Source organism: Macrobrachium nipponense, chromosome 8 (genome assembly GCF_015104395.2).
Source record: "Macrobrachium nipponense isolate FS-2020 chromosome 8, ASM1510439v2, whole genome shotgun sequence".
NCBI classification, from domain to species: Eukaryota; Metazoa; Arthropoda; class Malacostraca; order Decapoda; family Palaemonidae; genus Macrobrachium; species Macrobrachium nipponense.
Genome location: NC_087203.1, coordinates 51010161 through 51035216, shown reverse-complemented (window position 1 = coordinate 51035216; position 25056 = coordinate 51010161). Strand labels below are relative to the sequence as shown.

General features: G+C 44.8%; 1 protein-coding gene across 1 annotated transcript in view; it reads left to right on the top strand.

Moving 5' to 3' along the window:
- The window catches only part of LOC135223095 (ectopic P granules protein 5 homolog), a 759396-nt gene that overhangs the window by 268185 nt on the left and 466155 nt on the right, over window positions 1-25056 (top strand). Inside the window, 1 exon segment of the mRNA XM_064261599.1 lies at window positions 1870-2138. Within this exon segment, the coding sequence (XP_064117669.1) occupies window positions 1870-2138 (269 nt within the window).

Here is a 25056-nt window from a genome sequence, read left to right as displayed (position 1 = left end):
CCAAATCAGCTCTTAAAAAGATCTTCCAGTTTGGTTTTAGTATAGATCTTACGGATTTTTATTTTTCCTCTATTCCGAAAGCTTGTGCTAGACTTAGACCCTCCGAGAGACCTAGGTCAGTTTCTTGGTTCTGAATGATGTTCTCAAACTGGCCTCAGAAATTGATAATGATTCATGTAATTACACCACTCTTCTGAGGAAAACTTTATTTTTACTAAGTCTAGCCTCAGGAGCCAGAACCTCAGAACTGTCAGCCTTATCAAGGGAGCCAGGTCACATTGAGTTCCTTCCCTCAGGGGAAGTTCTTCTATCCCCAGATCGTCACTTTCTGGCCAAAAATGAAGACCCACAGGACAGGTGGTCCTCATGGAAAATCCTACCACTTCCCCAGGACAATTCTCTATGTCCTGTTAACTCCTTGAGGGCTTATTTGCATAGAACAACCTTAAGTGTCCTCCTGACACTGCATGAATTTCTGTCATTTTTTCTGGTAACCTTCCCTTCTGCCTGCCTCATTGCACCCTTACTTAGTTAGGTCGCCTCTAGTGTATATATTTGTCTTGGAAGTAGTTGTTTCATTCATTGCTTTTGTTTGGGACTCTGTTCATTTGTGTTATTGTATAAGTGACAACTTATATTTTTACTATGGCCTAATTATTTATGTTTCATTACTCTTAAGTCATGGGCTATTTACCTTTAGTATTATTGATATGGTAATTTTAAGATACCTTTAGTTAAGTTATAATTTGTATGACCTTGTATCTTTAAGTTGATCATTATACCATTAACCTTACAGGTGTTTGTTTTATACCTTCTTATCTGTGCAGTCCCCCAAGCTTGGTGAATCCAATTCTCTGGCACTCTTTCATGGGGCGACACAGGCTAGGCCCAGAAAAGGGATTTTGACGAAGGAAAAATCTATTCTGGGCAATGACCTGTGTCGCCCCGTGAAAACCCACCCTGTAATTAGTATTCCTCACCTGGCTTACCCCAAGCTTGGATGCTATCTTCAGGAATGACGTCACAGGCGTCGGAGGCGCTCACGGTAGTAGTAGAGGGTAGCGAGGGCTGTAGTTCGGCTCCTCCGTAGTTGGGGTTTTGTTGAAGGAAGAAGCTAAATGGCAAGGGACTTCTGGTAGTGGTTTCCACTCGCTCTTTATCTATACCGATACCTTATTAAAGGTGAGCGAGCCATTTTATATTGTTTCTCTTTTTCTCTGGGATGAATAGCAATATTTATACCTTAGAAATGGTGTCAAAGGAACCTTTCACGGGGCGACACAGGTCATTGCCCAGAAATAGAATTTTCCTTCGTCAAAATCCCTTTATCAGACCCCTCCCTACTCCCCCTCCCAAATAATTTGAATTTTAGACTCCCAGGTAAGAAAGTTTAAAGCTATGTAATTGTTTGGTAAGTATATATTAGACCTTATTTTATTATAAAAATATAATTTTGCAGTATAAGATTTTTGTGTACTTACAAAGTACAAACAGGTTCAAAACTAAGTGTAAGTCTATTTTCTTGAAAAAAGTGGTAAACTTGGCTTGTAAAAAGAGTTCTGTTTGTATATTCCATTTTGCTTAAACTTTGACATTTTTACATGCGAGTTCAAAGTTCTCTATATCAGAAGATGGACTATTTAGCAGCTGCAAAATTATGGTTATACAAAAGACAGTAAGCATAGCGTGTTGTTTTTCACAGACAAGATGTCTTTCATACATGAAGCAGAATGTCATCTTTACTTAAAGAAGTTGGCAGAAAGAAAGTTGGTAGTTTTCAGGAAATTTAACTGTAGTGTTAGTTGTTTTCTTAGCCATTATTTATGTAACCCTTGTTTGACTTTTCAAAGATTTATTAAATAATTGCAGGGTATGGGATCAACATCGAAATAATATAAATGACTCCATTTGTGGTTCTCCATCAAACACTCCAAGAAGACATAAAAAGCAACTTCTTGCTGAAGACTCCAACTCAGAAAAGGATTCTACAAAAGCTATTTTGAAGAGACTGAAAACATATGAACCCCCACAACCTCCCCCTCCTATTCCTCCTCTGAGTCCTCTTCATTTGCCACATCTAAATGACAATACTCTGAATGATCCTGAGGCTCTACTGTACCTTGTTCAGCGCTACACAGGTAATGCTGTTTGGTTTTGTGATTTTGCTTATTTTTAGGATATTCCCACTAAGATCAAGAAATAATCAAGCAGCATGACTAGTCAGTCTTTATATGAAAGCATTGTGAAGTGATGCTGAAGAGATACCAGCATTGTAATGCCTCTCAGTTATATTATAGACAACCAAAGATTACTTTAATGATACCACCGAGTCATATATCTATATTCTCATAGAGCTCATCATCTGGAATTAGGTAAATATTGAAGCATGGTAAATTTGAAAATCTGACACAGACTATAGGGAATGGATGAAAAGGAAAAGGCAGCAAACAATGAAGCCAGGGGCTGAAGGTACACTGCAAAATACTTTTAGCACTGTAAAACATGATGTTTTTTATCACAAATTTTTTTTAGTACCATGTGATAATTTTTCTCCTAGATTTATGCTTGCTAATTTATAGTTACTTTATAATTGACTTTATAAAAGGATTTTGACGTAGGAAAAATTTATTTCTGGGCGATTGGTTCGTGTTGCCCAGCGAAATAATCCTTTAAATCATTATTTCTAGGGTAAATGATCTAGCAAATACCAGAGAATAAACAAAATAAAGAAAAGGTCAGTATAACTGACTCGCTCACCCACAAGGAGGGCGTCGGTATGAACACTAGGGCGAGTGAGACCACTACCACGAACTTCTTGTCAATTAGAAATTTCCTACAACAAAATCCCACAGGAAGAGAGCCGACCCACAGAACGGGGCAGCAACTACTACTACTACAACCCAAGCTTAGGTGACTGCCGCACCTCTGGTGGCCATCCTGAAGTTAGCAATCAATCTTGAGCGAAGGGTTGGGAAGAGGTGGGATTTCGCTGGGCGACACGAACCAATTGCCCAGAAATAGATTTTTCCTACGTCAAAATCCTTTTTCTGGGCTCAGTTCGTGTCGCTGCGCGAAATTGTACCAGAGAATTAGCACAAGATTGAAATAAAGAAGGTCTCAATAAAACTTAAAATTCAACTATATACTATAATTATAAGAAAAAATATATATACAATTGTTCGTACAATCTGGATAAAGAACAATACTTAAGAGTAACTTATAGTTAATATATATATACAAAGGCTTACATCAGTTATATGTTGAATTGAAACAAACATATGTGTTACAATCATAGTTCAAAACACATTAAATAATTATTAATAAACATTAGCAATAATTGTAATAAAGGATGTGTGTGAACAAACTTAAGCTAAAGACACACCAAATAAGTTTCATAATTCTTAATAAACAATACCATAACCATTATTGATGGGGATGTGGCATCCTAGCATAAAAATAAGGGGACCACATCCTAAAGATCAGTATGTACAATCAATTGTGGGTGACCCTAGCAAAAAAATAAGGGACCCTTACTAAACCATCACAAGAGCAGCTAAGACTCAAGGACAAACGTGGATGAACATGGTAGGCTAGACAAACTGTTGTCTGAGATAGGTAGAAAGGAGATCTGGATCTTCAACTGAACTACTGTGCAGGTCAGGGGAAACTATGTTACCCGCTGCAACTGCTGAAAATTTTAGAGATTCCAAAGACTTTAAGTAATGACGCTTAAATACTGTCGGCGATTTCCATCCAGTATACTTCTTCAAATCATCAAAATTCATGTGTTGAAAGTAGTTAATTGAGGTGGCTACTGCCCTGACATCGTGAACCTTGGGGAAGGATTCAGGGTTAGCTTGCTTAATAAAGTATAGGATCTGTTGCCTTATACCTTTAATTGATAAAGTACCACCTTTTTCTCTTCTAAAGAGAGGACCCGAAGAGGATGAGGATGTCCTGGACAGAAAGGCTCGTAAGGTCGTTACTGGACAAAGAGAAAGATCTTGAGGAAGGGGTATAACCTTCCAAGGTTCCCACCTCAACAAAGGATCCTCATTCTTTGCTAAAAAGCTGCGATCCGGAGAAAGCAGAACTTCTCCTGAAGGAAGAAATTCTACGTGATTTGCATCTGGATAACGCCGACAGTTCTGAAATTCTAGCTCCTGAAGCCAAGCTTAATAAAAATAATGTTTTTCTTAAGAGCATTATAAATGAACATGTCGTATTATTTGTATCTGAAGCCAGTTTTAGAACATCATTTAAAAACCATGACACTGACGTAGGCCTTACTGAAGGTCTAAGTCTAGCACAAGCCTTGGGAATAGACGAAAAGTAAGAATCTGTTAAGTCTATGTTAAAACCCAGTTGAAAAATCTTCTTCAAGGCTGACTTGTTTGTCGTAATGGTACTAGCTGCTAACCTTTTTTCAAATAAGGATCTGAAAAAGGATATAGCTGAATTGATTGTCATGATTTTAATGTCCGCTCCTCTCAGGAAGGATGCCAACTTTTTAACTGCAGCATCATACTGCCTTAAAGTTGAATCTCTTTTATCTGATTCCAGGAAAAGAATATTTCATGGATCGATATTTGCATCTCTCTTGGCCGCAAACTTCATGAAGTCCATAAAGTTAGGGTTTTGAGAATTCCTGAGGAAGCGAACACAGTCTTCATTTGTACTGACTGGGAGAGCCTGGGATTGGGAATTCGAAGAGGACGAAGACCCAATTCCAGAATCAAGGGGTACCAGTTGCTCTTCGGCCAGTCTGGAGCTACTAGAGCTACTTGACCCTTGAACGTCCAGAGTTTGTTCAGTACTTTCAGGAGAAGATTCACCGGAGGAAAGACATAAATCTTCTCCCAGTTGTTCCAATCTATGGACAGGGCGTCCGTGGCATAGGCCAGAGGGTCCAGGTTGGGAGCCACATAACAGGGAAGTTTGTGGTTCGTTTGAGATGCAAACAGATCTACTTGCAGGCCTGGTACCTTCCGGAGAATCCATTGGAACGAACTGTTGTCCAGTGACCATTCCGATTCCAGAGGAACTGAACGGGATAGAGCATCTGCTATGGCATTTCTCACTCCGGCCAGATGGGTGGAGGAGAGGTGCCAACTGAACTTGTCCGCCAGGGAAAAGATGGCTACCATGACATGATTCAGGTGTCTTGACTTGGAGCCTCCCCTGTTTATACAATGGACTACCACTGCGCTGTCCAGAACTAACTTTATGTGAGAGTTCTTTGGCGGACATAACCTCTTCAGAGTCAGGAACACTGCCATTGCTTCCAATACATTTATGTGAAGCTGGCGGAACTGAGGTGACCATGTTCCCTGAACTATCTTGAACTGAGAATATCCTCCCCAGCCGCTTAGTGAAGCGTCTGTGTGGATAGTGATTCCCGGAGGAGGAAACTGAAGGGGTACTGATATGGACAGGTTTTGGTATTGATGATACCTTGTCCCTGGATCTGACATTTGCTTGTGAGTGCCAGATCCTGGTTAAGTCTTTCAGTTTGGCTTTCATCAAGATGTTTGTCACTGAGGCAAATTGGAGGGAACCCAGGATTCTTTCCTGGTTTCTCCTTGAAGCATATTTGTACTTTAGAAATTGTTTCACTGACTTCGCTATTTCTTTCCTCTTGGCTGATGGAATCAACAGAGTATGGGAGGATAGATTCCATTGAATGCCCAGTCCATTGAAAGTTGGACTCCGGAGTGAGTCTTGACTTTGTCCTGTTTATCTGGAACCCCAGATATTCCAGGAATTGAATGACTTTCATTGTGGCTTGACGACATTCCTCGACTGTTAGAGCCCAAATCAACCAATCGTCGAGGTACGCTACTACCATTATCCCTTGAGACCTCAGTTGTTGAACGACTACTTCCGCTAATTTCGTGAACACTCTGGGTGCTACATTCAGACCGAAAGGAACTACCTTGAAGGAGAATGCCTGATCTCCTAGTCTGAAGCCCAGGTAAGGGCGAAAGTGTCTTGCAATAGGGATATGATAGTATGCGTCTGTAAGATCGATAGAGGTGGTGACGGCCCCACGGGGAAGTAAGGTCCGCACCTGCGAGATGGTCAGCATTTTGAACTTGTCGCAGCGAATGACCAAGTTTAAGCGGGACAAGTCTAAGATTACCCTTCTTTTTAATGAGCCTTTCTTTGGTACGCTGAATAAGCGACCCTGAAACTTTAATCTGTTGACTCTCGCTATTGCTCCTTTCTGGAGGAGCTCCTCCGCATACTCCGTCAGTTCTTTTTCTTTTGATGGAAGTTGAAGGAAAGGTCTGGGTGGAGGAGGGTCTCCAATCCAACTCCAACCCAGGCCCTTCGACACAATGCTCTGTGCCCATTTGCTGAATCCCCACCGATGCCGGAAGAGAAACAGCCTCCCTCCTACCTTGGAGATCTCACTGCTGCTAGGTCGAGTGACCTCCGCGGCCTCCACGGAAGTGCTTTCCCCTGTTGAGCGACCTTCCTGATCCTCTCTGACGAAAGGATCCCCTAGCTCTACCTCCCCTGCCGAACCGGTCATAGTGCTGGAAGGCTTGACCTTCGAACACCTGGTTAAAGGCGGGGGAGACAGCGTAGGAGGTGGAAGGCTGAGCCTGAGGAGAAATCACGTAAATGGGCTGAGCCGGAGTCTTCGAGGTAGAAGGCTGGCCTGATTGTACAATCGGCACAGCTGACACAGCTTGATTGAATCTTTGAGGCTTCTTCTGATAAGGCTGGTAACGCTTTGCCTTTTTCAGCTTCTTGCCTGCTGCAGCCTGATCTTGGCGCCTCTTTGCAGTGAGGCCCCAACGATCTTTGAGGCTCTGATTGAGCCTTGCCGCCTCATTTTGGACCTCTTTGACCATAGCTTCTGGGAAGAGGTCTGCCCCCCAGATGTTCAAGGAAAGCAACTTATTAGGCTCATGCCGAATAGTTGCTTCCTGGAGGACATGCTTTCGGCAATTGACCCTAGCCGTCACAAACTCATACAGGTCCGATTGGACCGTATAAGTCTGTGACTTGGTCAACAACTTGAAGAGCGGCTCTGAAGCATATGAAATAGCCGCTACCTCTGTCATTGCCATGGTATTCATCGACCTGGCAAGCCTAGACTTGGCCTCAAACTCAGCTTGAATGAGGCTATCAGGAAGTCTAGGCAGCTTCTCGCCGAACTGGTCCATGGCGCAGTCCGGTTTGAGCTTACCTGCCGAGAAGGTGTTAGGCAGATCCTCCCACAAGTCTCCAAGCGAAGGGAGCAACGGAGAAGTGGGATCTGCTTCCCTTAGCTGAGGTAAGGGTTCCCCTTTTAGGCCAGCTGGGATGGTTACAGTGGCGATCTTCATTAAGAAGGGGAGAGGAGCCTCTTCTTCCATCGTAAAGATGGTAAAGGGACTTGAACGCCTGAATCCTGGTGTTCGAGCAGTCCATCTCCTCTAGACACCTAAGCCACTCCCTTTGAGCCTGGTCCCGGGAGTACAACACTGTCTCCCTCGGGACCTTATCTTCCCTAGTCATGGCTGCCTCCGTCAGCCTGGCGTAGCCAATGAACGGCGGTTGAAGGTTCTCCGGATAGAACTCGAAGTCTTCAATCCTTCGAGTACCGCACTCTGGAATGGAGCTGAGTCCGTCCTGGAAAGGGGCGTATGAAGCCACTCTCCAGGGGTTGTTCATTGAGAACGGAGGCAGAGAATCATGGGGAGGAAGCTGCATCAGACCAACACCAGGTGCCGGAGGAGTCGCTTGAGGGGACCTGGTTCTGAACCCAGATATAATGTTCTCCTGAGTTGTGATCCTTTCGGATAACTGGGAGAACATCTGCTCCATGCTGGTCCTCAAAGAGCCTACCAAGTCCCCCATCTGCTGCATCATCCCAACGGAGAAGGCGTTGGGATCAAAGGCCGGAGCCGGTCCAGAGATGGAAGGGTAACTCGGCAGAGGTACCTCAGGGGGCGGAGGAGAGACCGTTGACTCCGCCGGAGTACGAGGCCTCTCCTTTGAGGACTTGCTCTTAGAGGACCTAGAGCCAGAAGCAGACGATTTACCCTTCTCTGCTCCGGGGTTCAAAGCCGAAAACTTACGAGACGATGACGTCGACGAAGTCTTTTTGGACGACGACGACGCCTTCGTAAGGGTTTTCTGCGCTCTGTGTCCCTTCACCTTGGGTTTCACAGAAGCGCTAGGCGACGAGCACTGGAGCTCAGCTCCAGTAAAGCCTTGGAAGGAAGCAGTCGATATAGCGGGAGAAGAAGATCCAGAAGCGCCCAAGGGAAGCCCTTGGGCGTCCAAAGTACCTACCTCGACCAACAGGTCGTCCACACCTACCATAGGTTCCACGTTCAGGTCCAATGTCGCGACTTCCGCCGAGATATCCTGGCCTGGTTCCTTCATGCAAGCGGCGACCTGCCGCTGGATAGGCGTCATCGTCGGGGCTGCCTCCGCTGGGTCGACGTACCCCGTCGACTTGCTGCCGGGGAACAGAAGGACAGCCATCCTCTTCTCAAGGATGTAGGGCTGTCCCTTGGCGGCGTTCTTGCCGAAGCCGCCGACCCAAGCCCTCAGTGTTGCAAGGGCGGTCTCTCTAACAGCGGCAGCCTGTAAGAGAGGGTGTTATTAGTTTTTAGTTTAAAGTTGAGGTTCAACCTTAGACTAAAAAAGAACCTTAAGCCTACAAATTTTGTCCATATATTTCACAAAATATGGAGAACTTAAGCTTAGAAGATATTCTGAACTTAAAATTAAGATATAATACAGTATTTACATGCTATATACACAGCTGGAAATACTTACCCCGTCCAAAAACTGACTCACAAGATCATAGCAGATCGTACACGTTTCGTGGAACCAGACCTGCAGATTCCCGTGAGGAGTCGCGCACGGAGCGTGGGACCTGCAGACTTCATGTCCGCAGGGGTCCTGGAGCACGGCGTTGCACCCTGGGTGCTCACAGTTGGTAGTCTGTAAGTGGAAGGATACATGAGTATCATTATAACACTTACAGGGCTACTCTAGAACTCCGTTGCATGCCGGAGAGCGAAAAATTTTTGGGCATAACCCCTCCCCTACCTCCTTAATAGGCATAATATAGCTCCGGTGTGAGCCGGAATAGAAAGCAGATGGCAAGGGAGGGACCCAGCTTAAGATAACTTACCAATAACTTATGATTAGCTTAAGCATAAAATAGCACAAAATTCTGGAAGACGATTCCGAATCGCGGTGGTGTCCGTCTCCGCCGGTTGCGCTGGAGAGACGGGATGGTTAAGGCAAAGGAGACCGACTGTACGCCTGGGGTCCGCCCGTAGGCGGGATACTGGCTCCCTCCCTCGCAATCGACGGAGCTCCGGAAAGAAAACAGAGCACCGCCAACACGGGGAGGGGCGAGAGGGCGAAACAGAACTCGAGCCTACAGCGGAGCAACAAAGGAGGGGGGAGGCCAACCCCCCTACTTCGTCCCAACGGAGCACCGTGAAGCAGAGATACAAGGTCATACCCAGTCCAACGTCTGTCCAGCCTCCCCTACTCCCTCCGCGTAGGGAGAGAGGGAGACAGGCCCGGATGGAGCGAGCAAGGACGGACCTCCCTCCCCCCAGCTCTATGGGAGAGCGGGAGGAGGGCAGGGTGACTGGGACGGGCGTCTGGCTGTACAGCGATCACAGGGTGACCACAGTACGATAAAACGATAAAAACAACGAAATCTATAGCCTAGGTTAATGCAACCAAACTGATCAGCGAGATGCAACTGTAGATGCAACAAAACTGATAATAAGGAAGTAACAAAACTGATGGGGACCATGAAATAATAAACCTAGGCTAAGATAAGGAACCAGACGCCCTAGGCTAACCAAAACCAAATAAAACCATAGAATAAATAAAATAACACTAAAGTAGGGGAAATAAATATAGTAGGAGAAAAAATCCAGGAGTGTACGACTAACCCGAAGGAAAGTCTACCACTCAAAGCTAGCCTGGGCCGATACTAAGAGCTATGGCTAGGGTCTGGATGGAAGAGAAAATGCCTACACAAGGTATAGAAAGACATGCATGCTTGACATGAAACCAATGCAGGCTAGATCCCTTAACTGATAATAATCATAAAAAGGTCTAGAGACGCATAAAATAAAGGGAAGGTTCCAGGTATGGGAGACCGAGAATGAACCCGCCACGAGGCAGAACAATGCCGCCATGCTTCCGACCGAGAATCCGTATTTATACCTAAAAAACGGCAAATACTGACTCCAGGAAGGAAAAAACTAAATAGGAACCTTTCGGAATACTTAACTTAGCTGATGCGATGGCTGATCGTTCCATGGTGGCAGAAAATCTTCAAAAAAGAGCACAAAATACAGAGCACGAAAAAATTCGGCATCTTGCAGACCTCTAACTTTAAAGGATGACCACCAGAGGCGCGGCAGTCACCTAAGCGTGGGTTGTAGTAGTAGTAGTTGCTGCCCCGTTCTGTGGGTCGGCTCTCTTCCTGTGGGATTTTGCTGTAGGAAATTTCTAATTGACAAGAAGTTCGTGGTAGTGGTCTCACTCGCCCTAGTGTTCATACCGACGCCCTCCTTGTGGGTGAGCGAGTCAGTTATACTGACCTTTTCTTTATTTTGTTTATTCTCTGGTATTTGTTAGATCATTTACCCTAGAAATAATGATTTAAAGGATTATTTCGCACAGCGACACGAACTGAGCCCAGAAATTACTTTATAATTTACTAATTTCAGTGACCGTTTATTGCCTGAGAATTGAAAATATGTACATGATCACAAAATGAATGGAATATATTTCTATTGAAACATATAGCTGTTGAAGCCTCTAATACTGAAGTACATTTTCCATAGTCTTTAAGTTACCTTGCAGCTGCTACATAAGTCAATAATTTCTCCTTGCCATGATAGTGATTAAGGAATTTGAACTTGAAACAATATTATTGTGTTGTTTGATGAGCAGCATCTTCCATAATCTTGGATGGAATTTAATTCAATGTTTTAATAAATTTTTTTTGCCCTTTAGCTGAAAGACTAATGGAAAATATTTCTCGAGAAGTAGTCATATTCCTTCCCCACGACTCAATATGGTTTCTGTCAAGACGAAAGGAAATGTTGATAGTAATACACATCTCCCAAGGAAATACGACTTACAGAGTTCCGTGATTTGGCACACTGTAAATGTTAATACCAAAGGCTTGTTTACAGCATCTTGTCAATGTCAGCTTGCTTTCTGTTTTTGGCATTTTACTTTTAACCCTCACAGTCCAGGCTAATATACGCTAGTGCATACACCCATTACCGGGCTAAATTTAAGTATGGCCAATTTAAGAGAGAAACTTTAAAAAAAAAACTTATCAATGGAAAGAGGAGAATATGCATATGCTCATGGTATAAAAAAAATGCTAAAAAATGTCTGTACCTTCAAATCTGCATACCAATGCAACCTTTTCTCTGGTATATTTAGAAACTATTTATATCAGGAAAGTGGATAGCAGGATCCATTTCACCGGCGAACACAGGTCAACCCAGAAAGATTTCTGAACCTTCTGCAGGAAGTTGAAAGTGAATATTTCCCTCCCGGTGTTGGCTTCTTCACCCTAGGACAGTCGTAAAAATATGCTAATAGTATTACCAAGTGAAGTGTTCTTTCTAATATTTTTTTAAATTTAATTTTGTCAAATTATAATTACAATTCAAACAATATCATAACAGAGAAGAACTAAAATCAGGAACATATTCTGAGTATATTGTAAAATATTTATGATGCATCCTTGGATGGGAAGTTGTAACAACATTCCCCTTTACCACCCCAAGCAAGACTGAATCTCTCAGTTCACTCCAACTCTTGTATTGCAAGAGTTGCCAGTAGTGATAAGGGAGCTAGGAACATTTTTCCTGCAAAATTCATTGAAACTGTATGGTGCCAAACTTGAACATATATGTATGCTACCCAAACTTTACCACAAAAGGGATTTTGACGAAGGAAAAATCTATTTCTGGGCAAGGGTCCATGTCGCCCAGTGAAATAATCCCTTAAGTTCATTATTTCTAGGTAAATGATACTAACATTACCAAAGAAAAAATAAAAATAGGGGGATGTCAGAATAACTGACTCGCTCACCCTAAATAAAAAGCGGGTGTCGGTATGGTACTGGGGCGAGTGAGACCACTACCACAGACCTCTTGCCATTTAGAATTCTCCTTCATCAAAATCCCCCTCCCTGAGAGAGCTGATACATGGCCGGCGCCGGCAACTACTACTACACATCCTCCCACGCCGACCGCAGCGCCTCTCGTGGCCATCCTTGAAGTTAGAGACCAATCTTGGGCGCAAGGGTGGGAGAAAATAGGGGGGGGGGATTTCACTGGGCGACACGGACCCTTGCCCAGAAATAGATTTTTCCTTCGTCAAAATCCCTTAAGTGAGTCTCCCTAGCATAAAAATAAGGGAGAACATCACCAAACAGTCACAGTCAGTAGTAATATTTACAAGTGTGAGTGCCCCTAGCAGAAAAATAAGGGACACATCACCATATGTAGCCTTTCTAGGCAGCTAAGGCTCAAAACATGATTGAGCTTGACGGTAAGGTTAGGGGAAATATTAGTGAGGCAGGTAGAAAGGAGATCTGGATCTTCGACTACAACTACTAGACAGTGTCAGGGGAAACTGTTTCCTGCTGCCACTGCTGGAAATTTAAGAGATTCCAAGGATTTCAAGTAGTGACGTTTGAAGACTCGGTGATTTCCAGCCCGTGTACTTTTTCAAATCATCAAAATTCATATGCTGGAAGTAATTAATAGAGGTGGCTACTGCTCTGATGTCATGGGCTCTGGGGAATGAATCAGGATTAACTTGTTTAATAAAGTTCAGGATTTGTTGTCTAATCCCTTTTATTGAAATAGTGCCACCTTTTTCCCTCATAAAGAGGGGGCCTGAGGGTCTAGATGATGTCCTGGACAGATAGGCTCGTAAGGCCGTCACTGGACATAGAGAAGGGTCCTGGGGAAGAGGGAAGACCTTCCAAGGAGCCCACCTCATTAAAGGATCCTCATTTTTTGCTAAAAAGCTACGATCTGGAGATAATAGGACTTCTGAGGGGAGAAATTCTACATGACCAGAGGCTCGGGAAAGGGCCGACAGTTCTGATATTCTGGCTCCTGAGGCCAGGCTTAATAAGAATAATGTTTTCCTCAATAACATTATATAGTTGCATGAATCGTTGTCAGTATCTGAAGCCAGTTTGAGAACGTCATTCAAGAACCATGAAATTGAACTAGGTCTTTCTGAAGGCCTAAGCCTAGCACAGGCTTTAGGAATAGATGAAAAGTAAGAGTCTGTTAGGTCTATCTTAAAGCCAAACTGGAAGATTTTCTTTAAAGCTGACTTATTGGTGGTAATAGTACTAGCTGCTAGACCTTTTTCAAACAGAGATCTGAAAAAGGATATAGCTAAATTAACTGTCATGGTTCGAGAATCCGTTTCCTTCAGGAAATTTGCTAGTTTCTTAAGAGAAGCATCATACTGGCGCAAAGTTGATTCCCTTTTATCCGATTCTAAGAAAAGGATATTTTGGGGATCAATATTTGCATCTTTCTTAGCCGCAAACTTCATGAAGTCCATAAAGTTAGGGTTTTGAGAATTCCTGAGGAAGTGAACACAGTCCTCCTTTGTACTGACTGAGACAGTTTGGGATTGGGGATCCGTTGAGGTCGGAGACCCAATTCTAGGAGGAGAGGATACCAATTGCTCTTAGGCCAATCCAGAGCTACTAGAGCTACTTGTCCCTTTAATGTCCTGAGTTTGCTCAGGACTTTCAATAGAAGATTCACTGGAGGGAAGATGTATATCTCCCTCCATTGATTCCAATCTATGGACATGGCGTCTGTGGCATAAGCCAGAGGGTCCAGGTTTGGGGCCACATAGCAGGGGAGCTTGTGGTTCGCTTGTGATGCAAAAAGATCCCCCTGGAGGTCTGGGACCTTTTGGCATATCCACTGGAATGAACGCCTGTCCAGGGACCACTCCGATTCTAGAGGAACTGATCGGGACAGGGCGTCTGCTATCAAGTTCCTTACTCCCGCCAGATGAGTGGAGGATAGATGCCATTTGTACTTGGTTGCTAGAGAGAAAATGGCTATCATGACATGGTTCACATGCCTTGATTTGGATCCTCCCCTGTTGATGCAGTGTACCACTACTGCGCTGTCCAAAACCAGTTTTATATGGGAATTCTTGGCTGGTAGAAGCCTCTTCAGAGTGAGGAATACTGCCATGGCTTCCAATACGTTTATGTGAAGCCGGCAGAACTGAGGTGACCAAGTCCCTTGAACTTTCTTGAATTGGGAGTATCCTCCCCACCCGCTTAGAGAAGCGTCCGTGTGGATAACCAACGCCGGAGGGGGGAACTGGAGAGGAACTGATTTGGACAGATTCTTGGCCTCTGCCCAGGGGCAGAGACGTTTGCGAAGAATCGGTGGGATTACTGACAACTTGTCTCGAGATTTGACATTTGCTCTTGAGCCCCAAACTCGATTTATATCTTTCAACTTTGCTTTCAACAGAACGTCTGTGACTGACGCAAACTGGAGGGAACCTAGGATCCTTTCCTGGTTTCTCCTTGATGTCTGTTTGCATTTGAGGAATTGTCTTATTGATTTGGCTATTTCCTTCCTCTTGACCAATGGAATTGACAAAGTGTGGGAGTTCAGGTCCCACTGAATGCCGAGCCACTGAAAACGAGACTCCGGCGTTAGCCTGGATTTGGTCTTTTTTATTTGGAACCCCAGATGGCCCAGAAAATGAATTACTTTGTTTGTGGCTTTGAGGCATTCCTCGACGGTTGTTGCCCAGATGAGCCAGTCATCGAGGTACGCTACTACCATTATCCCTTGTGATCTCAATTGCTGGACTACTGATTCCGCTATTTTCGTGAACACCCTGGGGGCTACGTTCAGCCCGAAGGACATCACTTTGAAAGAGAATGACTGGTCTCCCAACCTGAAGCCTAGATATGGGCGGAAGTGTCTCGCGACTGGGATATGATAGTATGCGTCTGTAAGATCGATAGAGGTGGTGACGGCCCCACGGGGAAGTAAGGTCCCCACCTGCGAGATAGTCAGCATTTTGAACTTGTCGCAACGAATGAATAAGTTTAGACGGGACAAGTCTAAGATTACTCTTCGTTTTGTTGAGCCTTTCTTTGGCACGCTGAACAAGCGTCCTTGAAACTTTAAAAGTTTGACTCTTGATATAAAAGTTTGACTCTTGATACTACTCCTTTTGAAGGAGCTCTTGCGCATACTCTGTCAATTCCTTTGTTGGTACTACTTGAAGGAATGTTTTGGATGGAGGAGGACCTTTGATCCAACTCCATCCCAGCCCTTTGGACACAATGCTTTGTGCCCAGCTGCTGAATCCCCACCGGTGCCGGAAGAGGAACAGCCTCCCTCCTACCTGAGGGTTCCTATTGGGTTTGGGCAGGACGTGCTCCGCGTCCTCCTCGAAAGTGTCTCCCCCTGTTGGGTGTCCTTCCGCCACCCCTCTGGCAAAATGCACCTCTGGCTCTACTTCCCCTTCCAAACCTGTTGAGGGCTTGGAATGCCTGGCCCTCAAAGACAGGATTGAAGGCCGGGGAAACGGCGTAGGAGGTCGAGGGCTGGTTCTGGGACGTCAGGAGGAGGATGGGCTGGCTCTGATTCTTCGAGGTCGACGGTTGCACCGTTTGTGAAACCAGGACCGCTTGGACAAACTACTGTTGCCGGGGAGCCTGGAAAGGTGTAAACTTCTTAGGCTTCTTTGTTTTCTTAGAACCTGAGGGGGTACTTTCTGGCTTTCTCTTACCAGTAAGTCCCCAGCGGACCCTAAGGCTCTGATTGAACCTGGTCGCTTTGTGGTGAACCTCATTTACTGCCGATTCGGGAAAGAGGTCAGCTCCCCAGATCGATGACGAGAGCAGTTTGTTCGGCTCATGCCATATAGTGGCCTCCTGCAGGACATGCTTCGTGCAGTTACGCCTAGCTACCACAAAGTCGTACAGATCAGACTGTACGGTCTGTGTCTGAGCCTTTGCCAAGAGTTTGAACAGAGGCTCCGTACCATAGGTAATGGCGGCAACCTCTGTCATCACCAAGGCGTTCAGTGTCCTCCCTAGCCTGGTCCTAGCATCAAACTCCGCTTGGATCAGGTTATCTGGTAGCCTTGGGAGTCTCTCCCTGAACTGTTCTATAGCGCAGTCCGGTTTGAGCTTCCCGACCGTGAAGGAAGCTGGAAGATCAGCCCAGAGATCCTCAGAACCTGGGAAGAGCGGAGATGTTGGATCCGACTCTCTCAGCTGGGGAAGAGGCTCGTCTTTCAAAGCGGCCTGGATTGTCACTTCTGCCAACTTTGTGGTAAAGGGGAGCGGTGTCTCCTCCTCTGACACAAAGATGGTGAATGGGCTTTTGAAAGCCTGAAGTTTGGTGTTCACGCAGTCCTATTAATGCTTCAAGGCATCTAACCCATTCTCTCTGGGCTTGTTCCCGACTGTATATTACAGTCTCTTTCGGGATCTTATCCTCTCTCCTCAGAGCCGACTCCGTCAACCTGGCGTAACCCATGAAAGGTGGTTGAAGATTGGCATGGTGGAACTCGAAGTCCTCAATATGACGAGTTCCACTGTCCGGAATAGAAATCATTCCATCCTTGAAGGGTGCAAAGGCTGCGACCCTCCAAGGATTGCTCATGGTAAAGGCGGGGAGAGTATTATAATCTGGCATCGGAGTCATTTCGGCAGTTGCCAGAGGAAGAACTGTTGGGGGATTATCCCTAAGGCCCGCCAGCAAGTTTTCCTGGTTTGTCAGTCGCTCCAATATATTTTGGATCAACTGACCGGATTCTGCAAACGAGGTGGAAATCCGAGCAAGCATCTGGTCTAGCCTGGCTCCCACCATGTTGCCCACCTGTTGCATAACCCCTGCAGTAAAGGTTTCAGGATCTAAGGGACCAGAGTCCCCAGTCGAAGCAGGGGTCTTCGGACGTGCTCCTGTGGACGTCGAAGGTACCGGCTCAGAGGGAGTCCGGGCCTTCTCCTTAGAGGACTTGCCTCTTGACCCTTTGGAGTGTGAAGTCGAAGATGACTTCGATTTCTCTGCTCCGGGATGGTGAGCCGGAGACTTATGAGTAGATGAGGACGAAGTCTTCTTAGAAGACGTCCTCTCAAGGGTCTTCTGCTCCCGTTTAGGGACAACTGAAGCTGACTACGTCCTGGCCAGAATATCCGACTCAGAAAATCCTTGAAAAGAGGAGGAAGAAGGAATAGGTGATGAAGATCCAGATGCGCCCAAGGGAAGCCCTTGAGCGCCCAACAAACCTACCTCTACCAACAACTCACCTTCCCCTACCGTCATCGGTTCAACGTTGAGATCCAGGGTAGCAACGTCCTCGGCGATCCCCGGGGCTCCCTCCTCCGCCATAGCCTGCGCCACCTGTTGCTGGATGGCAGCGATGCACGGAGCTGCCGCTGTAGGGTCGACGTACCCGGTCGACTTGCCACCTGGGAAGATGCGGACAGCCATATTCTTGTCTAAAATGTATGGCTGCCCCTTGGATACGTTCTTGCCAAAGCCTCCTACCCAGGCTTTCAGGGTAGCCGACGCTGCGTCCTTCACGGCGGCAGCCTGAAATAAAGGGTCATTGTAATCCTTACAACGAAGCCCCGAAGATATATCATTAACACTCATGACTATGTCACACTTATGTACTTAACACAGGCTTATCTGACAATATATATCAAGAACAGAGACAAAACCTTACGCCGGTGTATACTTACTCCGGCAGAAAACTGTTCCACCAGATCATAACAGATGGAGCAGGATTCGTGAAAACTCCGGTACACCGGAGCGAAGATTTCCATCAAACCAGATACCTGCTCAGATACAGATAGTACACTGAGGTGAGGGTACGATCACAGCAGAGAACATGAGAAGATATCCATAAAAACTTAACATAACATGAAAACAAAATAAAAACTGGTAAACAAAGTAAGCGGTGTGTAGTTCCGCCGTAAAACTCTTCCGCCAGCCAACGGAGAACTTGGATGGTGAGCGGGTGCTCCGCCAGACAAACGAAAGAGACAACAGAGATACAATCATAATATAGGGGAAGCATGTAAGGCTGCTCTGTTACCCCCCCCAAGGAGCTGGTGGGGCCAGCGATCCGCTGTAACGGTGGGTAGGGTAGAGGAGAGCTATACAGAGAGCACCGGGGAGGACCCAATGCGAGCTGGCGGGGTGGCCAACCCAACCTGAACGCACAAGGAACCCCCCTGAACTCAAAGAAAACGGAACCAGCCCAACTCAGAACCCCCTTTAATCCAAGACTCCCGTATCCTCCCTGGGAAGGGATGAGGAGGGGAGGGGTGCTCCGATGGTTGCCATAGCGACCGTGAGTGAGCGAGGACTATCTCCCCCCCGCGTGGGGAGGGAAGAGAGGAGGGGGGGGGCGCCTGAGTGAAGGGCTGAGGCGATCAACTGGCTCGTCGCGATCGTAGGTGGACCACGAGGCGAACAAGACAGACGATGCATAGCCTAGGCTATAACCAACCGCCTCAAACATGCAACGCATAATAAATGCATCGTAATAAAAATGAAAGGAAGGAAATCACGAGTGAGAGAAATAGAAGGGTCGTCCAGGAGAAGTTAGCCTAGCCTCCCCGAAGGAAGACAGACTAACAACTCGGGAGCTGGCCTCTGCCGATACGTAAAACGGAGGGCGACGGCCAGGATGGCTGGACTAAAGAGCAGTGGGTAATCTAAAATATGGTATAAAAAACCCACGCGCCTAACAGACCTAGACAAAGGTACATGCATGCATGAACACTGATCTAAGACATGAGGCAAAGGATTTCCGAATAGTACGATGTAAAGCAATAGAATAAAAGTAGCACCTTCCGCACCACGCTTAATATAAAATATGATAAATATATAAACACTGCACAGAATACCCGCTACGGTATGGAAGACCGAAGGAGCTAAACGAAAACACGAGGCGAGCCGGCATGGAGAGCCTGGCGCCAGACAAGGAAGGCCGTTATTGAACCTAAAAAACGGAGAAAACGGATCCTGACTGGCTAAAAATACGTGTAACCTTTCGGCAGTACTTAACTTAGCTGCGGCGATAGCTTGGAACTCCATTGCTGAAGAGATAAATCCAAATAGCACACAAAACACAGAGCAAGGGAAAAACACGTGGGTGTGGAAGGGCGCTAACGTAAAGGATGGCCACGAGAGGCGCTGCGGTCGGCGTGGGAGGATGTGTAGTAGTAGTTGCCGGCGCCGGCCGTGTATCAGCTCTCTCAGGGAGGGGGATTTTGATGAAGGAGAATTCTAAATGGCAAGAGGTCCGTGGTAGTGGTCTCACTCGCCCCAGTACCATACCGGCACCCTCTTTTTATTTGGGGTGAGTGAGTCAGTTATTCTGACATCATCCCCCTATTTTTATTTTTTCTCTGGTAATGTTAGTATCATTTACCTAGAAATAATGAACTTAAGGGATTATTTCACGAAGCGACACGGACTGAGCCCAGAAAACTAGATATACAGTGGTACCTCGACATACGAAAGTCCCAGTAATTCTATACACAATTATTGTCTCTCGCCAAGTAACACAAATATATATATATTATTTATCTATATCTATAGACAGAGATTGCATATATGTCTGCATGCATGATGAAAAATTCAAGTTACGAAAGCAAATACAAAGATTTTTTTGGCTCTACATACGAAAATAATTCAGGTTACGAAAAGTTGTTGCTGTAAAGTCCCGAGATTCGCCCGGACCGCCAAGAACAATTTTAAAACTTGCGCACCGCCAACTGAGTAGACTCGCCACCATCCTCCCACTCTCCCATTGGTTCCTGATGCTAATCACCGCCATAAGATCCTGCTCTCTTGTTGGTCATCATCTCTCCCATCGTGCTCTACGTAAAGGCGTCCTTTGCCCACTGCTTTGCACTAGTGTTTGTGTACGCATGCAGAATTCGTCTGTTCACATATACGATTTCGTTTGTTAACGTAAATGCATGTTAAGAGATTTCATTGTACTACTTTATCGTGTTGTGTGAGAACTTAATTACAGTAGTATACTACATAACTTAATTACATACAGTATACGTAGTCATGGGTCCCAAGAAAGTTGCTGAAGTTCACGGAAAGAAGAGGATGCTATCTAAGGAGACAAAGATGGAGATCATTTTAAAATATATGAAGCTGGCATGTGGTTGAGTGTGATCGCTAAGGAATACGGCCGAAATCCGTCGATGATAGGCACCATTCTTAAGCAGAAGGAAGCCATCAAAGCAGCTACACCTTCTAAGGGCGTGACTATTTTGTCCAAGAAGAGGAGCCACGTGCATGATGAGATGGAGAGGCTGCTTCTTGTCTGGATAAAAGACAAAGAAATCGCTGGCGATACGATAACTGAGACGGCAATCTCCCACAAGGCCAGCGCTATTTTCGGCGATTTAATTGCCCAGGCCGAAGACGACGGAGGAGAAGGGACATCGACGCCAACCCCAGACTTCAAGGCTTCTCATGGGTGGTTTGAAAAATTCCGGAAACGGACTGGCATCCATTCAGTGGTGCGGCATGGGGGAGGTGGCCAGCTAGGACACGAAAGCGGCCGAAGCCTTTATTAAGATGTTCGACGAGATGACGATCAATGAAGGCTACAGTTCTCAGCAAGTCTTCAGCTGTGATGAGACTGGCCTTTTTTGGAAAAAAATGCTTCGTCGGACGTACATCACGGAGGAAAAGAAGAAGCTACCCGGGCATAAGCCTGTGAAAGACAGGCTTACGTTCGCACTTTGTTCGAACGATAGGGGGGATTGTAAGGTCAAGCCCCTACTTGTCTATCATTTGGAGACTCCTTGAGCCTTCAAGGCCCACAAAGTGCTAAAGGAGAAGCTTCCAGTGATGTGGAGGGCTAATGCGAAAGCCTGGGTAACGAGACTTTTGTTCACTGAGTGGGTAAATCTCTGTTTCAGCCTGACAGTGAAGAAATTCTTGGAAGAGAAGCGCCTCCCTCTGAAATGTCTGCTGTTGTTGGACAATGACCCTGCTCACCCTCCTGGCCTCGAGGAAGATATCCTAGTGGAGTATTCTTTCATCAAGGTTCTTTATCTTCCGCCTAACACCACCCCTGTCCCCCAGCCCATGGACCAGCAAGTAATATCGAACTTCAAGAATTTTGGAATGAATTTTGGAAGGAGCGTTATGACATCGTCATATGCATCCGACTTATCGATCAAGCTTGGCAGGAGGTTTTGAGCGTGGAGGAAACTCTGGCCTGATGCTGTATCCGCCCGAGACTTCAAGGGATTCAACGTGGGCGAAGCTGGTGCAGATTCAGAAACAGTTGACGATCCTGAAACTGTTTCGCAACCAGATCTTGATGAGATCGTTGCGCTCAGCAAGTCCGTGGGGCTGGTCGTCGACGAGGACAACATCAATGACCCTCTCGAGGAGCACCAAGAGGAACTTATGACGGATAAAGGAGTTGGAGGCCATGCAACATAACGTCGTTCAGGAGGAGTTCTCCAGCAGCGGCGAGGAGGAGGAGGAAGACCCTATGACAACGGCAGAAATTAAGGATGCTCTAGCTGTTTTTCATAAGGTGCAATCATTTGTAGAAAAGAGACACCTTGAAAAGGCTTACACAGGTCGTATGCTTGCGCAGTTTGATGACGTTTGCCCGAGTCGTTTCAGGAACATTGTGAAAAGCAGGCAGAAGCAATCTTCCTTGGATAGTTAATTTTTAAAGAGGCCTTTAGTAGGAGTAAGCAAACAGGAAGATCCAAGTGATATTACAAAAAAACAGAAAGTTGCAAGTGGTGAAGAAATTTAAATTTTGTAAAAAAAAAAAAAGGTAAAGTATAAAAAAGTAAAAAAAATGTAAAAATAAATAAAAGACAAAATAAAAAATAAGAAATTTAATTTTAAGTTTTTGTTAAGTTGAGCGTCAAGGTTTTGCGCCATTTGTTAATGTGTTTCGTAAAGTTTAGTGTTAATGTTTCCTGACATTTTTTAATGTGTTTTGTAAATTTAAGTGTACGTACAAGTTTTTGCCATTTGTCCTCCTCCTCTGTCACCACTTTTGGAGATAGCCTCACTTGAAAGGTAAGGTTCCAAATTTTACTACATACATACGTATGTATGTACAGTATTTCTTGTATACCATGTACACTAATACACTTTATTTACAGGTACTATGCAGTACATATTAGTAGTACGTATTAAGTTAGGTATTGAATGGTCCAAATTGTTGTATTTCATTGTTTATTGGAATTTGTTATTGGCTTTCTTTCGCCAGACTCAATTGATATCCTTTAGCCTGGCTTTCAACAGGACGTCTGTTATTAAGGCAAACTGAAGCGAACCTAGAATTCTCTCTTGGGTACGACGAGAAGCCTTTTTGTTCTTGAGGAACTGTCTCGTAGCCTTCGCTATCTCTTTGGCCTTCTTGGATGGGAGAGATAGTTTGTGCGAGTTTAGGTCCCATTGGATTCCCAACCATTGAAAGCGGGACGCCGGAATGAGACGAGATTTTTCCCTGTTTATCTGGAAACCCAGATACTCTAGGAATTCTATTACTTTGGCTGTTGCTTTGCGACACTCCTTGATGCTGGAGAATTAACTTTAGACCTTTACCGAAAGTCTTCTATTATTCGGTATTGGTTTAGGTTGCAAAGACTTCCCAATTCTTTAGCCTGTCAGACTGCAAACTTTGTAAGGCATTGTAGATATTTTGAGTTACACCCAAAATCTCCTCAACCTTATGGTTTTCGGGTAAAACAATTAATAAACGGTCTTGATATAGCCAGAAATAGAGTTCTTCCATTTAGGATATCACCAACCCCTCCCTGGAAATTACCAGATATATCTTTTTGTAAATATTTTATTGGTATAAAAAAGAACATGACTGAATTAGAAGCCAGGTTTCTCTTTCATGAACATGTCGAAGAACATAGGGAATCGACTTTTATATATACAGATGGCTCCAAATCTGATGCTGGCGTTGGATTTGGAGTATATAGTGGTTCTTTTAATTGTAGAGGTGCACTTCCTCTAGTATCTTCCATATTTACTGCAGAACTATATGGCATATTAACCGCTATTGAGAAAATAGCATTAAAAGATGAGGGCAATTTTACCATTTTTAGTGATGCAAGAAGTGTCCTTCAAGCTTTAGAAGTTTTTAATTCTAGTAACCCTTTGGTTTTAAAGATTTTAGAGTGGCTTTTTATTATTGGTCTGAAAGGTATAACAGTTAGATTTTGTTGGGTTCCGGCACACGTAGGTGTGTGTGGAAATGAGGAGGCAGATTCACTGGCAAAGAATGCTGCAGCTGAGTTACTACCAAGAAGGTATCCCATTCCATGTAATGATTTTTTACCTACAATTAAGAATTTTATTTATAATAATTGGCAAAAGCATTGGGAAAGCTTAGCTGATAATAAGATGAGAGAAATAACAAATGTTATATCCCTTTGGAAATATAACGTGATGCCCCGAAAGTGGGAGACTACTCTTTGTCGTCTCCGAATTGGTTACACTCGGATGACACATGAGTTTTTGCTAGCTGGCTAACACCAACCATATTGTAACGACTGTTTGATACCCTTGACCGTGAAGCATTTGTTGACTGAATGCCCCACTTATAGCACGGAAAGAAATAGATATCTGTTTGAGGCTCGAGGTGAGGATGGCAGGTTCATCCTTGCCAAGATTCTAGGACATGATGTGTCATACAATGCAAGTGGCATTTTTAGATTTATTTCAGAAGCAGGTCTTCTGAAAGCTATTTAACTTTTACAATGATATATTTGCTTTTATGGTTTTAATTGCATATACTTTTATTCTTTATTTATATTAAACGATATCGGCGTCAATGACCTTCAATGTCAGGATGCCAGAGAACTTCCAATCATTCATTCCTTCATTGCGACACTCCTCGTCGTTGGTTGCCCAAATGAGCCAGTCGTCTAGGTAAGCTACTAACAATTACCCCTTGAGCTTTTAGTTCTTGGACTACCGTCTCTCCTAGTTTGGTGAATATTCTGGGCGCTATGTTGATCCCGAATGGCATGACTTTGAATGAGTAAGCTTGTTTTCCTAGTTTGAAGCCTAGGTATGGAGAGAAGTTTCTTGCTATCGGAACATGATAGTAAGCGTCTGTAAGATCTATAGAGGTGGTGATGGCCCCACGGGGAAGTAAGGTCCGCACCTGTGAGATGGTCAGCATGCGGAACTTGTCGCATTGAATGTATGAGTTGAGACAGGACAAGTCCAGAATCACTCTTCGTTTGTCCGAGTCCTCCTTCTCTAACAAGTCCGCCCCCTCTTGGGATAGATCGGCCTCGGTCATCCCTAAGGTTAAGGCTTGGAAGACAAGATCCCTTCCAAAGGGATCCAAACCTGCTCCGGCAGATTCAGCCCCCAAGCCATCGACCTCTGCTTCCAAGCCTTCCTCTTCCAAGGCTTCTCCCCCACAGAAATTTCAGGTGGCTTAGCAGAATATATTTTAATTATATTGTGAGAAGAAAAGGCAGAGGAAGCAACATAATATTTCCTGTACAGTCTCTCTCTCTCTCTCTCTCTCTCTCTCTCTCTCTCTCTCTCTCTCTCTCTCTCTCTCTCTCTCTCTCTCTCTCTCTCTAAGGTTGTTAAGATGCTCATAATTGTTACTAGCGTATTATGCCAGAAAATATGTACATTTCCAAGTAAAACTTCACGGGTACAAATATTTATTGCTTGTTACAAATATGTATTGCTTCTTATGGATATTTTTACAAAAAATATTATAGAGTAAGTTTTTTTAATACTCTACAGGGAAACAAATTATATCCGTGGTACACTTCTTCAAAGGCAGTTACCCCTCATCATGTCTTGCTTGGGGGCACACTATAGATTGCTCAAGATTCATTTCAGTATCCCTTTGGCTTCACCTGTAATACTCTCTTACTTTTATTCTTCATCTACTCCTTTCCATCTCATATTACCCAGCTGCACAATTTTTTCAACTTTGTTTTGCTCCCAA